Source organism: Aythya ferina (assembly GCF_964211825.1).
Source record: "Aythya ferina genome assembly, chromosome: 13".
Taxonomy (NCBI): Eukaryota; Metazoa; Chordata; class Aves; order Anseriformes; family Anatidae; genus Aythya; species Aythya ferina.
In genome coordinates, this window is record NC_140311.1 from 7,073,068 (window position 1) to 7,093,416 (window position 20,349).

Below are 20,349 nucleotides of genomic sequence, written 5' to 3' on the forward strand. Positions count from 1 at the left end.
AACAGGGTTTACTAGGTTGGGTGGGCAAGTGCACTCAAATCCTGAGTCTTGGTCTGTTTCCCCAGTGACTAGCATTTCTGCTCCTCCCTCATTTCTGCTGGAGATGAGCAAATTTGGGCTGTTTGAACCTGCCAACTGTCCCTGTCAATGGTATGCTTTTGGGCTGCACCTTCCCTGGGAGCCAAGTCACCCGTGCTCAGTGCACTGCTCCCCATCCTGCCACCATGCCCAGACATTCAGCCTTGCAGCAGCCATTCCCTGACCTTCTTCACCGATAAGTACAGGTATATCCAGGTCTCCCTAGTTTTGTTTGCAGGGGCAGCTGCTGTCTCTGTATGGGTTTACCCTGGTCTAATCAGCAATAAACAGCCTAGAGGCACAGACCCACTTGTCCCCACGCACCATGAAGCGGGGAGCTGCAGAGAAGGGCCCGGTTGCTGCTGGGTCACTAGCCCAGGGCTGCCCGCAAAGCGTGGCAGGACTCCCCCGGGTGACTGGCTGAAGGAGTTCTGAGAGCCAGAACAAAGCCCAGAGCACTAACTATCTAACTGGTAATTACTTTCTGGTGAAGACTGAAAAATGGGTCATTAAAACCATATTAAACCGTTTTCATTAATACAAAAACCTGATTTACATTTTTTTTCCCACAGAGCCATTATGTTCCAAACACACTGCACGGATGATTTGTTTAATCACAACCACATGGAATAGCAATTTTAAGGGCCTGTGACAATCACTTTTTTAACCAGGAAACCTGGTTTGCAGTAATTGTCATGTTTTCTGTTAGCCACCCTTCCCACTGCTGTCATAAACCTGCTTCTTTCTAAACACACTGCCTTCCTAGTTGCACATAAAAGCAGCACAATCCACTGATACAATTAATAACACTGAATATTTAGGTCAACATCAGTTCTATTAATTTTATCTCTTAAAGACTCGCACATTTTCTAAACAAGTCTAGCCCTTTGGGGGGTTAAACTGTAATTTGCAGTCTGGTTGCAAGTCCCTATCACATAATAGATCAATTAGGTTGAACACTCTAGTATATTAATCTTATTCACACATAGTAAAGGCAAATATGGCTAATTACTGTATTACAATATTGCCTGCTTTTCCCAAATATGTATTAAGGAAAAGGGGAGTTTATTACATTGAACTATCAAATAAAATTATCTTGATATTAAATTGACAGTGAAGATGAATGCTTGTATTAATCCACCTTTTTTTCCCCCTTAAATCAATATCCATTGGAAGATCTGTTTATCATTATTAATGTGTTGGATCTTTAGGAGAGACTGTTTCATATCAAGAACTCAGCACTTCCACTTGCAGCAGTTTCATCATGGCATTCTGTTAAAGAGTAGCTCAATTTCTTTTACCACATCTATCACCTTTACGTTTATATTTTCAGGTTATGAATTAATGGGTATGATTTCAGTGACTCCAGAGAAATGCAGGTAGTTATCCAAGCCTATTTTCTGTGACTCTCCCTGCAAACTTGCATGGCCAGAGGGCTTGTCTCTATGATGAAATTAATTGAACTCAGTTTTCAAAACTTCCAAGTTGATCAAGATTGGCACCACATCTGAGCGGACAGCGGAAACAAGGAAGACGGAAACAAGGAAGACTCATGGTCAGCATTAAGTTTACCCGAGGAAAGCTGAGGTGAGCCTCATTGGGACTTGTCCTTGTCTGCACTCACTGATTAGCAGATATCAACTAATTCCATCCACGGGCTCATAATAAAATGGGACAAAAAAGTACTGTAAGTAGTCACCTAGTCTGCCTCAAGGCACTATGAAAAATGAGTTTAGATGCAACTGAATATCCTATCAGAGACCTAATTCTACTCCCTGTTCTGTCTCTGATCTGCTGTGTGACCAAGTCACTTCTTCTCTTTCCCCTCCATGGTGATTTCCCCAGCTCATCTCACTTCATTCCCACTCAAGACCCCAGAAGGCATGAATTCTCCCTCCCACCTGCATGGCACCTAGTACAATGGGTCTCAACAGGAGCTGGTGCTCTAGGCATCACTGTTGTCAGATGTTACACACTATTAGTAGCAAAGACAGAACACAAATTAAAAGGATGGCTTGCTTAGAGCTTCCTTTAATGGTTTGCACATTTGAATCTTCCAGCAATAGCTCACAAGCTGTGAATTTGTTAAAGTGGAAACCAGGCCAATAAAAATAAAGACAAAAATCTAAATGCTTCAGCTGCTGCAACAGAAGTCTTGTATGAAACACCTTACAAATGTGGAGATTAATTTGTCCATATAACAGACAGTAAACTCAACAAAAATGTTACTTAAAAAAAAAGGTGCTATTTCCTCCACCCTGCTGCAGCATATGGAACAGCTTGGGTTTCCAGACTCATTTTGTGGGACACCACTGAAAATAGGTTCTTTAGTTTTTCGAAGAACATGCAAGTGTTTATGATAAGCACCTATACATCCCAGAAGCTAGTCACTCTAAGACAACCTCTACACCACACGGAGAACATTGGTGTGATTATTTATAAGGTTCCAGATATATGCATGCTCCCACATGCAGGAAAGAGGCACAGCCATGGAGGATGCAGAAGCCAAAACATTGATTTCCTGTCTTTGGCTGACGTCACTGGTTTACTATTTGCTGTTGGAAACATCCTTGTTTGAAAGCATTTACCAGACTTCTTGTATCTCTTCTCTACAAGCTTTGGGAAGATACGCTACTCTCAGGTGATCCACAAAATAAAATGTTCCATAATTGATTCTGTTGAGCTTACACAGCTGCATGCATTATAAATTATTTCTGCCATGAAAAACATTATAACATAGTCTGAGGCTACACTTGGTCTTTTCCACTCATGACTGGAGCTGTTCCCAGCTAAAGGGCTTCAAACATGTAGCTGTTCCATAAGCAAATCTCATTTCTAGAGCAATTCATCAAATGTCAAGGATAGGTGGGGTTCTCCTTCTCCTCCCACAGGCCCTCAACTTAAAACCCTCCCTAGATTTATTTATTTTTAATGACTATAAAGTTGAAAGTGTACATGGCCAAAGATATCCAAACGTTTGCTGTGGAAGACCCAGAAAGCAAGTAACAATGCAGAAAGCAAGTAACAATGCAGAAAGCTTTTGCTATTTGTTTACTTATCCTATTTGTTTACAGAGGAATCTGATGATCTCTGCTCTCACCTTATTAAGAACTGATCATTCAGTTAAATCTGTTCTGTTCTTTCAAAGAGTAATCTCAGAAGAAAAAAAAAAAAAAGTCAAGTTCTAGAAAAACTGTGTAAATAATCGTTTTATTTTTTTCCCTTGATTGGGCCAAACTGCAAAAAATGAATAGTGTAATCATATCATACTAAGCAAAAGCTTAAATTAATCATTCTGTGGCAGAAGCATGACCTGCAATAGGGTTATTGTCTTCATAGTATCAGAAGTTCCAAAGGACCCAGATTTACCCCATTTAAAAGAACTCCAACACTTGAGGATGCCTGAAAACAGGATAGCTGCTCCAGGAGAACCTCCCAGACATGAAGTAGACATCTCCCACTTCCCAGAGACAATTCTGCTGGGCAACAGCACCCAAATGAGTTCATTGCTGAGCACTGCTGTAGAACAGGACAAAATGGCTGTAGGAGCTGAAGTTTGCTTACTTCCATCACTGTCCAAGGTAAAAAAGTAATCAGCTCCACCAGATTTATATTTTCATGCAAGAATGCATGCTCTCTTCTATAGAGAACAGCATTTGGGGAACACCAAAGGCTTTCTGCAGCTACAAGCATAGGGTTTGCTGATGTCAGAGTACTATTAGACTTTCAAGCTTCTGCCTTGGCTGTATTCACTTTTGTATATAGCATCTGTTTTCCTTTGAATTTGGCATCTTTTGCATAACTCAGGTAAATCCATTCTACACTGCTGAGTGTCAGTGAGCCTTGAACTCTATGACCAGACAGGGATGAGCATATCCAGTAAGTCCTTGGCCCAAAACAACTGCAAGCAGAGGTTTATGAGCAAGGTACACCTGTTAAAAAGTTAACTGGTTTTGGAATGGGAAATATTAGGTCTTTATTTTTTTGTGTGTGCACTTTTACAATTAAAATCACTTTGATGAAAAATGTTAATTTGCAGACCATTTGCTTATGACATAGGACCTCTAGGTCTTTCCCACATTTTTTCAAGAAATGCAAGAATAAAACAGGAAAGACACAGACGTGCAAGTTGTTGCTACTGGACATTCAAATGGGCAGTTTTCAGGATTTACCTTTGCTCTGCAGAAGTTCTTCATTGCACGTTATTTTTAAAAATACAAACAACCTTCACCACAACAAGACATTTTTAAAGACTCTAAAGGAGACAAGCAGACCAATAATCAGGAAATCAAAGATGATTCACACAAAACACACAGGAGATTGTTTGGGGGATTTTGTAAAGTATCTTACAGAAGAAAGATTAACATTCAAACAAAAGTTAAACTAATGTGAGTGTTGGCAAGGAACTGTAAGAGTTAACATTCTCTTCCTCCATTAAGCACATCAAGAGTGTTCTTTTCCTAATGAGTTAACCTCTTATTATTCAAGTTTAATGGGGACACATTTGTTTAACCCTATAGCCTCAGGAGTCAGAATTTCTGGTGTTAATTATATTGCATATATGCAGACTCTTGGCTGGCAGTGTGAAATGGCAGCTCCTGCTAAACCTTGATACTAGGAATCTTCAGTAAGCCTTGGTCTATGTCACAAAGGAAATATACCTGAATGTTGTAGCTCCCCACAGTTCCTGGGGATCCAGACCTTGTCCTCAGAGCAGGGTAGTGAGCAGCAAGCTTAGCACACACCTCTTTTCCTATAGTTTGGACTTCCGCAAGTTGAACAGGCATGGGGCTGCCAGGAGAGTGCTTCACAAGCAGCAGGGCAATGTTGCCTTTTCTTTGTTAGGAAAGGGAAGTGATCCAGACAAATCACACACAGGTGTAGAAATTCCAACTGGGACTTCCAATGTGAACTCAAATGCATGCACAGCACGCTTCTCTGCTAAAACATCCCTACTAGTTTTGTTTTCTCCTTTCAAGACAGAATTATTTAGCACCAGGCCACTCAGGAAGAGCCCACACCGTAGCACCACAGAGATGCTTAGGCAAGCAGCCAGCCCAGGAGATCAGGAACCATTAACTCTGTCAGAGAAAGAACAGGGATACTTCTGGCCTGTATCAGCTCTGACATGGGGGTCAGGCTTCTTTCTTCACACATTCCAGCTACTTCACTTAACAGTACTGAACAGAAAATGCAAGGGCTCAGAGATGAAGACTTATCCGACTCTTCCAATGATTTACTGGAAAAGATTGGACAAATCCTTTTTCTTCCCCCATTCTTCACATCTCCTACTTCTGGGGAGTGCAACACTTTTTCATGGAGCTGTCTTTGTCAAGGCAGACAAGAAAAGTGCAGAGTTTTACATCTATCTTCACACTGCTGACCTCACAAGAAAAACCCATCTGATCCTGTGTGGGCCTGAAGACAGTTCTTGTGCTTCCAAGGACTTAAAAGAAAAAAAAAAAAAAAGAGAGAGAGAGAGAAGGCCCAGCAGGGCAAGGTGCTGCAGATCTGTGTTTCCAAGATGCCTGAGCTGGAAGCAAGACTGTCCCAGAGCACAGTGACAGCCTTCCCACAACTCACTCACCAGGGCATGGAAATATGATCCCAACTGACAGGTGAAAAGGGGATGCACATGAGATACACAAACGCACACCACATCAAATAGTGCCAGCTGGAGAAAGTGGAAGGAAACAGCCCCCTCAGAAACCTCCTCCCATACTTTCTGCAGATAAAAATAAAGACATCTTGGTAAACACAAAGATATTCAAAGCCAAGGTTACACTGGTTATTCATTTGTCTGATGACCGTACAGACACAGAAGAGCCTAACACCTGTGATAATAACATTGCAGATTAATTAAAGATGTAGAGGGATATACACAGATGAAGCTGTAGCAGTTTCCTAATGCCACTACTTGTTATCCCAACAGGGAAAAAAAAATGTAGATGTGACAAGTTGGGAACAGGGAGCACACAGTAAGTAGGATATTTCTTTTTTGCTTAAACTGACTTGCATCATGAAACAAAGATATATAGTTGCCTTTGGTAATGCCACAGATTCAGCATCTCCCCTCCACCTTAGTTCTTTGCCAAATCTCAGAGCACTCAAACGAAAGGAGGCTATTTGTAGTGAAACAGGAGTTAGCAGGAGGCTGATTTTCCATGTCATAGTATGATAATTTGAAAGGACAGCAAAGGAGAACAAGTTGGTATTAAAATGGGAGATCAGGTCCAACTGCCTCCAGTATATAGCAGCACACAAACTCTGAGTTCCTCTCCATCAGGGAAAAAGCTGTACTTTAATCTCTGGAAGCCAAACTGCACCCTGCAGTTGTATCCTCCTTCACCATTTTAAGCTGTATACAGGATCACCCAGGAAAGCCAGTCAATATCACAATAAGTTTAACATTTTGTTTCCATTCCAAAAGATGGCTGGTACACACGCAAGACTCTTTCAATCAAATCATGGAGATGTTCCTGGGCCTGGAGAGGCAAAACTTTTTCAGATGCCCACCAACATAAACAGATGAGAGCTGCAGATCCAGAAGCTCCTTCTTGTGACCACCACAAAAACCCACTGTACTTGCACTCACTTGCAGATCAGCTGAGTCTACCATAACCCTACTGTTTCCACTCTGCTTATTGCAATGAATAAATATATCAATAATTAACAGCAAGTAAGGAGATCATTTGCACTTCTGTAGGGCTCTTCCTCCAAGGAGCTCGTTAACAGCACAACAGCCTTGCAAGAGCCATTGTTGTCCCATTTCACAGATAGGGCTGTCCACCATGTCCAGCAGTGAAGTGCCACCTCTGAGGACCCTGGGACAACCCACCAGCAAGAACAAGTTGATGCTGAACACCCATGCTCCACCCACTGGGTAGCACTTAATCTAAGGGAAAAATGCCAACAGCACAGGCTGCCTTACCAGCTCCCTTAAAAGCAATAATTTACTGTAAAGCCCAAGAGACTTGTGAGAGAAGCAGATTCCTTTCTGTTGTGCAATGCTGTAGAAAGACAAGGTTTTTGGGGTGGTAGGCAGGGTCGAGCACCAGGGAAAATTGGTTATTTCTAAATAACTGTACAGCCATGCATGGCTTGTGAACCATGGTTAATTTAATACCCACACGTGCTCATTAGAGCTATTCAAGCGCCCACTGCAATCAGCTTGTTTACACTCTTATCAATGACAACTTTCAGATTATTACTTTAATTAAGAAAGCCCCTTCATTCGTTGGGATTACCAAAACACTTTCTCTTCCACTGGGGGAAAACAAGCAGTTACTGGAAGATGACAAGCTAGTCAGTGCAGCTGCAAGGCACAGTGTGGGGTTCATGCCTCGTGGAGAAAGGCAGGGAGGCAACACCAGATGCCTCTGCCAAGAACAACAGAAAACAGGACTGTGATAAACTGGGACAGACTAGCTCTGGGTGGCTTTGTGACCCGCAGTCAGCGCCCAGTAAGCTTGACAGCAAGCCCTGTGGCACCATGTTCACTTCTGAAAACATGTCCTGTCAGAAAGAGCCCTGCAGCATCTTTCTAGCAGGCCCTGGTGCTCCCAGCAGTTCCTGAGTGTCCCACACACTATGGCACAGAAATGCTCACGCTCAGGCATCCCTGAGTTTCCTCTGTGGCTGGACTATTGTCCTCATGCATGCTCTGCTAATTGGGGGCAAGGCAGGATGCAGCTAGAGCTGCCTTCAAGCACTGCCCTCCTCATGGTCTTCCCACCTCAGTGCCCTTGGGGACCACAAGCACAGCACTGTTGGTGCAGGACTGCTGGCAATGTGGGACTGGCCAGGAACATCCTGGCCTCAGAGCCTTAAGGACCGGGTGCAACAGGGTTCAGCTACCACAGGGGCATCAGTAGCTCTGGGCATAGCAGCTGCCTCACTCCAGCACCCACAGAAGGGACTCACCAAGAGCAAGAAGATGCATGCAGAGGCAGCAGCGACTGCCAGCTGTGGCCAGGTCCCAGCAGAGACATGCTCTCAGCCCTGCAAGCCAAGAAGCAGAGAGCAGGCTCAGATCACACCAGCTACAGGGGTGCCTCCAACCCATCAGAAACAGGCACTGGGGCACCAGATCCTCATCATCTCCTTATGAAGGCTCCCCAGAGGCCTTGTCTCAAGAGGATGCCCTTCAGTGATGCCAGCAGCATCAGGGCAGCAAGGATGCTAGCCAGAAGCAATCTGTACCCACCATTAGCCAGTGCTGCTTGCTCAGGCCCCACGTACCTCAGCACCAACCCACTGGTGACCCACCAGTAGATGAAAGTTTAATTCGAGTTGACCTGATTTTATCACAGTAATAATGCCTTACATATCTTGTTAGACACTAAGTTCACAACAAAACTGCTTGCAAGTCAAAAATAGCATCCAATTATCTTCAGTTTCTGATGGAGCAGCACTCAGCTGCAAATGAACAACTGATTAACAACTGGTTAACTCCACCAGCATTTCATAACATCCTCAAGTACTATCTCTCAGTGGCATATGTGCCATTATTTCCCAGGAGGGGATTTTAACATTGTTACCATTTTATAGAGCTAAAAAAGCTGTGTTAATAAAATACATAATTGAAATGTACCCCCCTCTTTTCACACTAAAAAGCTATAAAACTTCTGCACTCTGTCCTAAATATTTTTTTGTATTGTATGGTTGTAACAGTTCCCTGAAACAAGCTTCAAACTGACACATAAATCAGTATATTTCTTTAGTGGCTATTTCTGTAAAGGCAGTCAAGTTAATCTAGGTTATGGCATCTGACTACAAAGTATCCTACAGATTGCTTTTATACATTTGCCAAATACTTTCCAAAATGCAGCATGGAAGAAGTAATAGATAAAGACCAAACACTGAAAAAACACTAAAAAAAATAATATTTGTCTATTTTTCCCAGCACACCAACTTTGTTTTTTTCCATGTGTAGTTCCAATTTTCCAGTATCAATCTCAAAATCCACTTTTTCCCCCGTCTTTTTTTTTTTTTTTTTTAAATTGAAGCCTCAGCTAGCAACACAGAGGAGATTCTCTCATACCCTCAGCAGACACTGTAATAAAAAGTTGTTGAAAGAAGGAACCTTGTACAAACTGTTGTGAGCGAAGAAGCTCAGCTCTGAGCAGGCTCTGCACAGCCTGGGTATGAGCAGAAGTGCTTCAGCCATCCACCAGGGCCTCTCCAATCTCATTTTCCTTTACGTTATCCAAGGTTTGTTCTACAAGCTAAGAGCCAGAAGAAGCTAAATAACTGACTCAGTTTCCCTCCCTTTACAAATTTTTGCTCATCTATAATGCTGACACTAAAGTCACTGAACTACCTGAGCAAGTTCTGCTTTACTGCTCCAAACCACAACAGCTTGAACTCAGTGGTAAAACATCCCTTGATTTTAGAAAGCCTCTGTTTCTCTCCACACTAAACAGCAACTGCTCCAAAGAATTCACATCCCCACATCCCAGGGGAGTAAGCCAGAGGCCCTCACAGAGTACCAGCTTTTGGAAGAAAAAAAATATTTAAAAGATCACATTTGTTCTCTGTACAGCCAAGCCCTGTCAAAACCTCTTTCCAGGTTACTGGTAAGCGGCCACAGTCTCTTGCAAATACATGTCTATGCTAATACTTCAGGAAGAGGAGATTCTGGAGAAGCCCACCACAGATAATGTGTCTATAGCAAGGCCCGAGGTGTTAAGGCCAGCCAGATTTGCCTTCCAGGGCCCCACCTGCCTTCAGGAAGCACCCTAGACCTATTATCTCTAGCCCAGGACCTACACTGATATTCAAATAAAGCTCTTCTCATTTCAAGGCTGTCTCTTATCATCCATTCCTTGGATCAGGGCTTTGTACTGAATTTACAGAAATTACAGTACAGCCTGAGGTTAAGGAGCACTGAGCAAGAGTAGGAAATCAATGAAGCCTCTTCCCTCCCTCTGTGAGGCAGAAACCTTGCACAGTCTCCTTTCACCTGCCTCCCCTGGCACCTGCTGCTGGGAGGGATGGCATCCTGCTCACCTGTTGCCAAGCTGCTGTTCCTGCAGGAAAGGCAAGAGCTTCATGGAAAGACCATGTGCACTGGCATTTCATGCTTAGATTCCTTGGTAGATACAAAACTTAAACAGCTTCTGAAAACTTCTCAATTCCTTGTCAGGTCGGAGAAGAGCAGGAGTGAGTTGTCATCACCAGGCTACAGGAGTCTTCTGACAGAAAAATACTTCCATGGGAGTTCACTAATGCTCAGAAAACAGCCCAGGATCTGTAATTCTGGTACCATGGCTTGGAAAGGGTGCAGAAACACCAGTCTGAAGACCCTGATGGGCAGAACAAACAAAACATAAATATAACTCATGTTCCACAACAGAACTCCCAAAACAGTCTCCGCTGATCCAGCCTGCTCCTCCCATTGCCAGCGGGAGCTCTGCCATCAGCTCGGACAGGATTAGGACTCAGCTTTAGATAAGTAGCTGAAGTGGAAACCACAGTACATGCGTTGCAACCAGAGACATTGGAACTGCAAGGCAGAAATAGAAAGCTCCAGGCCAAGTTATGTCTCCTTTATTCAGCCATCCTTCCTTCACCTCAAGCAAACACAATTCTAGCCACAAAAACAACCCATTTGCTGCTTAGCAGATTCTTAGTTGTTGATGCTGGATACCCAGAATTCACAAGCCATGTTTAGATGTAACTAGAGATCAGTCTCAAGGCAGGATCACAGAAAGGCAAACCAAGCAAGACAGCCCAGCATTGATGGCACCAATGTGAAAATAGGGTAACAAACCAGTGCTGGCACAGTACCGACACCAGCACCAAGTGCAGCAGGAAGACTAAGACCCAGCAATGAGAAATGTGTAGATGCTGTGGGCACTCGCAGTGTCCCAGATGTCCAAGTGGATCAGCACCAGAGTAGCAGGGATGCTGCGATCCTGGATCCTGGCGTAGGGCTGGAACAATGCAGGGCACAGACAGAGCAAGGGCTGGTCATTAAAGCTTGAATAGGCAGAAAGGAAAAGGAATCTCCTAATCATTTCCTTTAGCCATCTCAGCTCCCCTCCCATCCTTCCACCCCCCTACCCCCGCCTCCTGGCCTTTTGAAGATGCTTGCTAATAAGTGTTAACGAGTTGCCTGACAAAGGAAAGGAGGGGGAGGGGGACGACACTGATGAGGAAGAAAAGGGACCAGACGAAGGTCTGAGAATGCTAGAGTGGATTCTGGATGTAAAGGATCCCCGGGACAGGACCCCTCGCCCTGGCAGGTCTATTTCGAGAGCTGAACTCTGAAAGAGTTTTCTTCCTTTTTAATGTTTTATTTTTTGCACACCACATGTCTCCTTTCCTTTCTTCCAGGCCATCTGGGACATGCCAGCAGCTCACACACACCAGCTCACTCCTGTGTCAGTGCTGCCACCTTCTTCAATTCCACCACTTGTTTTCTCTCTCTCTCCATTTCAGACCTCTCTGATGTGGGCAAGGACACAGCTGCACACACTAAAAAAACCCTAGGCTGCCCCATCTACCCTGTCCTTTCTGGCAGCCACAAGAATACAACTCTCCCACAGCTCAGGCAAAACTCACAAAACAGTCTGCATTTTCCGATTATCTCTACAGCAGCTGCTTCTTCCACCTTGAAGGATTCATCATCTTTGCCATACTCACACCATACTGCCTGAAATGCTAGTGTTCCCATTCCCCACAGCACTCACCATTTGTATAGAAAGACTGCAGCTCCTACCTGAGCTTTCCTCTGGGCTCCATATACCGCTATTCCTCTGTCCCAGTAAGAATCATTGACTTAGCATTTCATATCCCTTTTTCACTGAACCAACAGCTACAGAAGGTTGTGAGACGGCAGAGACATCCTTTCCCATAAGAGAGAGCTTATCCCATCCAGGTTCAGCTCCATTTGGATGGCTCCATCACACTGGTTGAACAGCCTGCCTTCCTCATAAGGAATCACAACACTAGGAGGGGGTGTCACAGAGTCCAGAGACTACAACCACTCCACTATTGTCTTCAAGATGAGAGCCTTTAATTGCCAAGAACCTTCTCAATCCTTTAAGGACAACCACTATAAAAGACTCCAGAGGAGAGCGCAAAGAATGGTTTATCTCAGCCAAGTTCGTAACAGACTGAATCACAACTTCTTACAACCAATACCCCCAAGCAGCAACACTACCCCTCTATAAGGCTTTTCTGCTACTGCAGCCTTATATATACCTCTCCCGCACCTCCCCCACCAGCAACCAGCTTATTTCTCCCAGCTGGCCCACCTCTACTCTCCACAGATCACTACCTGCTGCACACAACTTCCTCCAGCTGGTGCTAAGGGGCTGACTGCCTCCTTCCCTGCCAGCCACTGGAGGTTTGGAGCAGCATGTGACAGCCCTCATCTGCGCTTCCTCTTCCCAGTGCCTCTAAGATGAAAAAGGTCTGGGCTGCCGTAGAGGGCCCTTCCTACAAAAGAAGGTTATCTGGATGTTCACTTCATTTGGCTAATCATTGTCCTCATGTATATTCCTAAAAGCAAATTCAAGCTTCCGAATGCAAACATGGTTCAACTTTTAAATCTCAGCCCTCAGGAATCTCCCCCACCTGCAACTGACTCCTGTTGACTACAGACCACTTCTTGTGCCAGCAAAGAGAAGGCAAAGCTCTTACAGCATTAGGAGATATTTGTGTCAGCTGAATCTAAGTTAAATGGAGTTACACAGCAAATGAATTTGACCTATAATTTTGATTCCCACAACGTACAACTGAGACCCTCAACATATGGGTCTTTCTTAAGGAAGTGATTTTCTGAGAACAATAGTGAACTTGAAGAGACTGACAATGTCTCTTTAGTGGTTTGGCTAGTAAAAGAAGGTTATCAAGTTGTCCCGGGGGGGCGGGGAGGGAGTGAACTCTGAACTAGACAATCCATTTTTGAACTGCCAAAAAACATCAATTTAGTATCTAATCAGATTGTTGTGTTTTTACTCATTCATACTCAATTCATCAAGAAAAGTGGTTCATTAACCTAAAGAACTAGGCATAAAATTTATATATTGACTACTCTGTTTTATTGCCAAAGCCTACTGTACTATACTTCAGTTTTATGTGCATTGTAATAAAAAGCATGTGTGAATTCTCATATTTTAAAACAGTTGTGCATCCGTGTGGTTTGAGTTAATGCTTTTGAAAACATAGTCTCCACACGATGCTATCTGAAAATAGAATCTGCTTACGATAAAACTTTAACTCTTGAGATCTGGCATAATAGCATTTTATGATAAAAAGAAATCAATTTTTGGAAAAGGAAATTTTGTCATGTGCTCAGAAAATGTTTGTGTTTTTTTTTTTTTTCATCAAACTTCTAAGGAGGCAAAATAAAGATATTAAAGGGACCGATTTACTGCAGTACAAAATAATTTCACCTTTACCAAAGAGAAGAAATACCTCAGACATAACAGCATGGGAAGAATTTGGCAGCCCCAGTCAGACTGAATTCAAAAATTCTTATATCCTACCCTATAAAGGAAGAAAAAGATATTTTAGCCCTGGTACAGGTTAATACTATTCTACAGTTGCATGTGTGTATTATACACTGGGAAACGGGAAATGTGCTGTTGGCAAATGGAAGAATTAATCTCTGCATTCTTCATACATAATGAAGTCTGTAGTTGCAAGAGGTTTATGAATCAAACATTTGTTCCCATTTAACTGAATCTATTTATTGACAGCAAATATCAGCAGCAGAGATATGAATAATATCCAGTTTGTATTTTTCAGAAAACCATCAGAGCACAAGACCTCCTGCAATTAATGAAAAGAAGATGAAGGTAAATGAAGCTGTAAATATTTGTGCAACATCACATTCACATTACTTATGTATGGAAGAGTAGTACTTATGTCAAATGATGGGTATAATTTTAACCATTCAGATCTCCATATTTTTTTAGCCTAGCTCTGTGTACTTTGAGGATGTGCTAATCCAAGAAGCAGAATGTTTACATTGCTTGGGGTCTAACATATAAATAGAAGTGATATATCATCTTCATTTGCTTCACTTGTAACAGGTGCTACCATCTCTAGTCTTCACCAAAGGTCAAATGCAGCTTTCTTAGAAACACTTGGCTCTATTATGTTAACAGACTTAAATGCAATTTTTTATTTTATTTTATTTTATTTTCTGCTAAGGGAGACTTCTGTTTAACAATCAATGTCACAATATGGCCTATTGTTAGAACAAATTACCCAGTCCATTAATTACACAGCTATCTTTCCATCAGCTAGGAAAAGAAAAAAAAACACACACACAATTACATACACATCCTAAGTAACCTGTTGTCACAGAATGGTCAAAATGAATGGTGATGCAAACTAGTGGTGTAACTTGCTCCTGAAATTAACCAGAATGCTCTGGGCCCATTTGTCCAAAGAAGTCAGTGGTCTTCTTGTGTGACTGATTTTCAGTGACAAATCCAAAGTAGTTGTCATATTCTGAAGTCACTCACCCTACCCTCCAGGGTAAGCCTGTCTGAATTAGTATTTGGGTCCAGGTAACAGGAGCTTGACTCTTCTACTCTCCCACCCTGGGGTGCTGTACCAGTGCTGAATTGCCATCCTGATGAGCTGGTTTGGTTGTTGCACCTAGGCGCTGTCATCATGGATGTCCTTGAATCAGGCCCCTGCTTCTCAATTCTTCCTATGTGTAAAAAAAAATCTGCAATTAAGGACCAGAACCTGGAGCTTCCCTTCTCCAGGAAAGACACCTGGGCTCCTGCATTCATACTGGATCAGTGTAGCAGTATTTAGAGGTACTAAATTAATGATTTGGCAAGCCAGCCATCACATGGTGACAGAAACTCCAGTCCCTGGTGACATTGTATCTTGACTTCAGTTTGCTTTGAGTAAGTCAAAATAATACTCAGCTATATATGGTCATCTTCTGAATATTTCTGGGTATTTCCAAATGAAATAGCAAGGGCCATACATCCTTTTTCTTGATTTTGTCAGACTTCATTATTCCAGCCAAAAAAATGCTGGAAAAACAAACAAACAAACAAACAAGTTTTTATACAGAAAGATCAGCACAGATTAAAGCACAGATTGGATTAAAATCATTGGAAGAATGGGGACCTCATGAAAAACAAGTGTACAGTCCCCCCTGTGACAAGATATGAGAATTCCAGCAAAGCCTGGAAAACCTTCTGTCACATCTGCTTACCTCTGCCCCAGACATGTTCCCCTTCGGTGTAAGTGGTAACCTTTAACCCTAACCTAAACCAGGGACCTTTCACACCGCTTGGGCAGGATCTAGTCACACAGCTAAGCCAGCCCAACACTCCCCCTTACACATTCAGATCAACAGATGAACATTATCAATGGTATGTCTGCAGGAGGAGGCACAGATGTTCTCCTGCCCCTCAGAGGAGGTTATTAGCTCAGCCCCACACTAAGTTAATTCTTCCTGACCAAGGCTGGCCTGGGTTTAACCAGCTCAGAAAGGTGGTATATAACCAGTATCCTAGAAAGACTTCAGTCTATATCAGATTTGCATTTTTGGGACTGGAGCTTCCAAAGTGGCAATGGACAAGTAACAGCCTTCATCTGATGATTCCCAGCTGGACTGACTAGAGAGTCACACGATGAAAACATGCTATAGAATATATATGTTGGCTCTGATGTTGCTTCCCTTTGCAATCTCTCGTCGGTTAAATGCTGCCCTTATTGTTTGCTGTTAACAGCTAGGATACAAATTGTTTGCAGGCGTCTATTTCAATCAATCTTGCTACAGCTATGTGGGAGGATTCACTGCTCACAGAGCGCTATTATTCAGGGAGTTCAAACACCTGTATCACAGCACTCTGCCTCATGCCAGGTCAGGATAAACAAGCTCCAACAAATACCTGTTTTGGTCCTGGTTAACATGTCTGTTCAGAAAAGCTGGAGACATCAGAAAGATTTAAGCATATACATAACACTAAGTGTACATCTAAGAGTTTTCCTGAATACGTGTCCCTCACAGCCTTGTGATGATCATGTATGTATCTTTGCAGAAACAAAATGTTAATGAGTATTCATCAGAATCCTTTTCGCTTCACATTAAAAATACTCTCTGTGCAAGTGTTCCCAGGAGAACAAGGAAGAGAGGATGGAGATTTCACAGCTCTCTGAAGGCTTTTATACAGCATTCATCCTATTTTGTCCAACTCAATAGTGGCTTTTGCTTCAACCACAAGTATACGTCACCATTGCCACTAACCCCTAAAAAGGCAGATATAGACTCACACTAAAAATGACAGCAATGAAGACGAACTTGGCTGAGTATCATGTAAAAGAAAGACAGAAAAGACTGAATGGAGGTCATAAAAGAAAAATGGTAGAGTTACCAGGATTATAAGAACACAAAGAGAGCAGAAGGCCAGAGCAGAAGGCCAATCACTTCTTAAATAAGCCCAGATAGAGAGTGCTTTTGGGCAGAGGATGACTGAAAGAGGCTTGAGATGGGAACAAAAACTGCCTCAACATTTTGCTTAGTGAGGTGTCCAGGAGCTGGTGCATCTTATTGATAAAGATATAAAATTACATCAAGATCACATCTGTTTCCCATCTTGCAATCCAGCAATCTGCATGCTCCAAATATTGACTAACCACCTCCTCCAAAGCAGCAGCACTCCAGAGCAGGCAGGCTGAGAGGCTGTTCTTTCTCAGGGAGCAGAGGTAACACTGACTGAAGTCTATAGACACTGAGGGCAAAGAGAGTCTCTGCATTTGGATCTCAGGTTCATGCTCACACTGAAACAGGTTTCAACACAAACCTAAGACCATATGGTGTCCTTGACTCCAGTGAGTCATATTTTACTGGACAGTCAGTGTGACACCATCCTCTGGCACTCAGCCACATCCTGGGGCTGTTCAGATCTCCTCAGACATTTGGGTCCCATAAAGAGCCAGTCGTGTTTATTAGCACTGGCTGGGGGGGCTCCCTGGGGAACGCCCTCCACCACCCTTCCCACGGTGGGCAGCCTACACTTTCCAGCTATCACAGCCACCTTTGAATGCACAGAAACTCAATGGGCCCTGAGTTTCAGGCTTTGGGCTTGAATGAATGGCCACAATTCCCTGCTAATTTTTCTATAACCATCACATAGGGAAATGCACCAAAAGGGCAAACACTTCACCGAATATTCCAAGGGCTTTACAGCATCTCCTGACAGGCATTAAAAATAGAAATGGTTGAAAGACAAACTGCGCTTTCAGAAAGATTGTCTGTGTTGCTGTGATGACACTGTGCAGGCAGTATCTCTCCATGCTGTCTTTCAGGCAGTCCAGCAGTGATGCAGGACACATTGCCATTATTAGCAGCTCTCCGAAGTGTAAGAGACAAGTTATTGTCTGCTAATAATTATTAACAGCGAGAGCATGTTGTACTCTAAGATTTTTGTTTAAAATCTCACACTGTACAAAGATTTTGAATAAACTCACAACCACAGCCACAAAGAGACACAGGTACTGATGTGGCACCTGAAAGCATTTCTTTGAAGAAGCTCAAACTCTAAATGTTGCCACCATAGCATGGTGCAAGCAAAGTAACCAACCTAGTGTGTATAGATCCTTTTTATTTTTTTTCAGCAGGAGGGGCACTGGCAGCTCGATCACAGCCAGCATTGGTGGGCTCAGGCAGTGCTCTTGTTTGCTGTCTCACACAGATGAGGACTTTGCCTCTCCCCGTGGCCAGGACGCTGACTTCCAGGCCAGTCTCCTAACCACAGGAGCGTGGTGCCCTCCCCACCCCTCTCCCAGCACCCTAAACTGACGGACAGATTAGATTTGTGGAGTGAACTCAGTTGCTTTTGATCTCTATTCAAGGTGCCATCAAGGGACCTTAATAGGTAGTATCTTAGCAAACACTTTAAGGCCTGGAACCATCATTAAAGAAACTCCTGATTCTCACACTTGTCTGAAAGAATAGAGGAGCAAGCTGGCTTCAAATACCAGTTGACAGATGGGAAGACATATGGACTATAGGATTGCTGATCTAAAGAGTCAGAGCCATGGTCAGGCTGAGGAAACATACATCTTTATTTTGATGTTGACCTCAAAGGGAAGAGGTCTGAGTCAACAGAAAGGGGAAAGGGCAGAAAATATCACAAGTCTGAGGCCAGGATTGCTTTGAACTTGAGGACAAATATACTAAACAGTACCAAGTTGACAAAAAGGCTTCCTGACACTCCGTGTCTACAAATTTAGCAGTCTGACCCATATAGCTGCTTGATGCATTTTCAGTAACGAGCCGAGTGAGGATCAGTAACGCTGAAGCAATCTCTTGTGGCACCCAAGAAGTTTGTCATTTCTTCCAGCCCCAGCTGTTCACAGAGCCGTGTGGCAGCACAGAGGGCCACTTGGGTTGAAGCCTTTTGCCCATCTTTGCAGGGGTGACAGAAGCCCAGGATCACACTGTGCCACACATCAGTGGGTCCCTGCAGATCGTTCCTCCTTGTGTTCCGTATCCGTTTCTGTACTGGCTCTATATGGAAAAACGTATGACCCCTTCCCAACTCATTAACATTGCACATAGCATTTTCTATAAAAGTCCCCCTGGGACATTTAACTCTATTCCTTTCCAGCACTGAAAAAATGCCCAGGATAAAGTTTACACATTTGGAGCCTTCTGCTGAATTTCAATGGCTGTGCGAGGAATCCGTGAAACAAATGAAGAGACAGATATCCTATTGTCTTCCCAGAAAAATGCAGGGCCTTTCAGTTCACTGGCTTTCTTCATGTCGCTTTTTTATCACAAGTGTGCACTGATGAAACTACTTTAATGCAGTCTGTTCCAAGAGATTAAATTGAATGTCTGTGCAGAGTTTCAGTGCTCAGCAGCACAGCGCGGCAGCTTCGTTTCACATCTCTGGGACACTGGGCAGGCAGAAAAATAATTGCAGACTCAGAAACGATCAAGGAATGTATCCCGGCTGCAACAGATGCTGTATTAAAAGGAAAGACAAAAGCCAAAGTGCATAATGAATTTAAAAAGATTTCTTTATCAAACATGTCATTTGTTTGAAGGACTGAATTGCTGGCATCAGATCTGGCAGATCAGCTTGTTACCAAAGTGAAACATGAGGACTGCTACGCAATGGCAATTGATGAGTCAATTGAAATTACTGATGTTGCTCAAATGCGCATCTTCATTTAATATGTCAATGGTCAGAAGTTAACCAAAGACCTTCTGTTTTTGTCAATACAGAGGCAAACGAAAGGCTACAAAATACAGTGTGCTAGCACTGAATCTCAGAGGTCATATATACTTAATATATACTGATATACTAAATGTGCTTAATGGGAGCTGACACTCCAACTACCGTTGTCTGAAAAATAATTTCTGACATACCACCAACAACTGAACTTGGGCTCATGAGCATCAGTGCCTTGTCGATCAAACCACTCTCTGAGCTGAAGTAAAAGCAAGATAGTAAAATGGAATTAGATTACCCAGAAACACAGTCGTCTGTCTAAGGCTGACATCTATTCCTTGTGCTGATTATTTCAGCTTTCTCTTCATGGGGATGTTGTTGAAGGTAACAGTTTGCTAAGCGTTCAGGTGTTGTGTTGATTGATAAAAATAAAAATATTCTTTGGTAAAAATAGAAAAAGCTGTTTTGAAAACTCCTCCACACTCCAAAAACAAAACAAAACAGAACAGAACAAAACAAAACAAAACAAAACACATCCTTCCTAACCATTTTAGAGGAGAACAGTTATCTGGACTGAATTTCTTGCTCTTTATACAGCAAGCCCAAACAATCTTGTAGAAAAATCTTTATAACGTTAATTTTTCATACATCAGAAATCCAGAGAGAAAAAGCAGAAAGGGTGAATTTACACAGGACAACTTTCAAGAGAAGCACCAATCTGTATTTTCACTACAGAAAACAGCACTTTTACAGAGAGAGTGTAAAATCTATCTCAGGGTCTTTGGGATGTGTTTTGAAGATTTCATCACAGAGAAGAAAGTCTCCTCTGAGCTTGGTGAATAACCCCCCGGCCAAACTTGCTGGGAACACATGGGCAGATTGAAACAGGCAGGAAAATCTTCTAGTGCGTTTGCTCTATGGGCTGCACTGACACCGCCTCATCTGCTGGCTTTTTTCTGCCCCAAGATTTCATCTCCCCTTCTACCTCCTGACTGCGGCAGAGCAGGAGTGAGGGGTGATCAGCCCAAGGGGCCCCCACTGACCGCGTACCGAGATGGAGAGTGGGCCCTCTGCCTCTGCCCGCAGTGAGTGCCCAGCC

The 20,349-nt window shown here is 43.1% G+C and overlaps 1 protein-coding gene across 29 annotated transcripts in view; it reads right to left on the minus strand.

Moving 5' to 3' along the window:
- LOC311444217 (uncharacterized protein) overlaps positions 1-12,448 on the minus strand; it is a 195,058-nt gene extending 182,610 nt beyond the window's left edge. For 16 of the 29 annotated variants that reach the window (XR_014697737.1, XR_014697739.1, XR_014697741.1 and 13 more), the window contains exons 1-2: positions 11,804-12,256; positions 10,090-10,385 (exon numbers count right to left, since the gene is read on the minus strand). Coding sequence is in view for 10 of the 29 variants with exons in the window: in XM_084535184.1 (XP_084391310.1) it covers positions 10,090-10,161 (72 nt within the window). In the remaining 19 variants the exon portion in view is untranslated. The other 13 variants (XR_014697740.1, XM_084535187.1, XR_014697744.1 and 10 more) reach the window with 12 other exon arrangements.
- Positions 12,449-20,349: the final 7,901 nt, after the last annotated feature.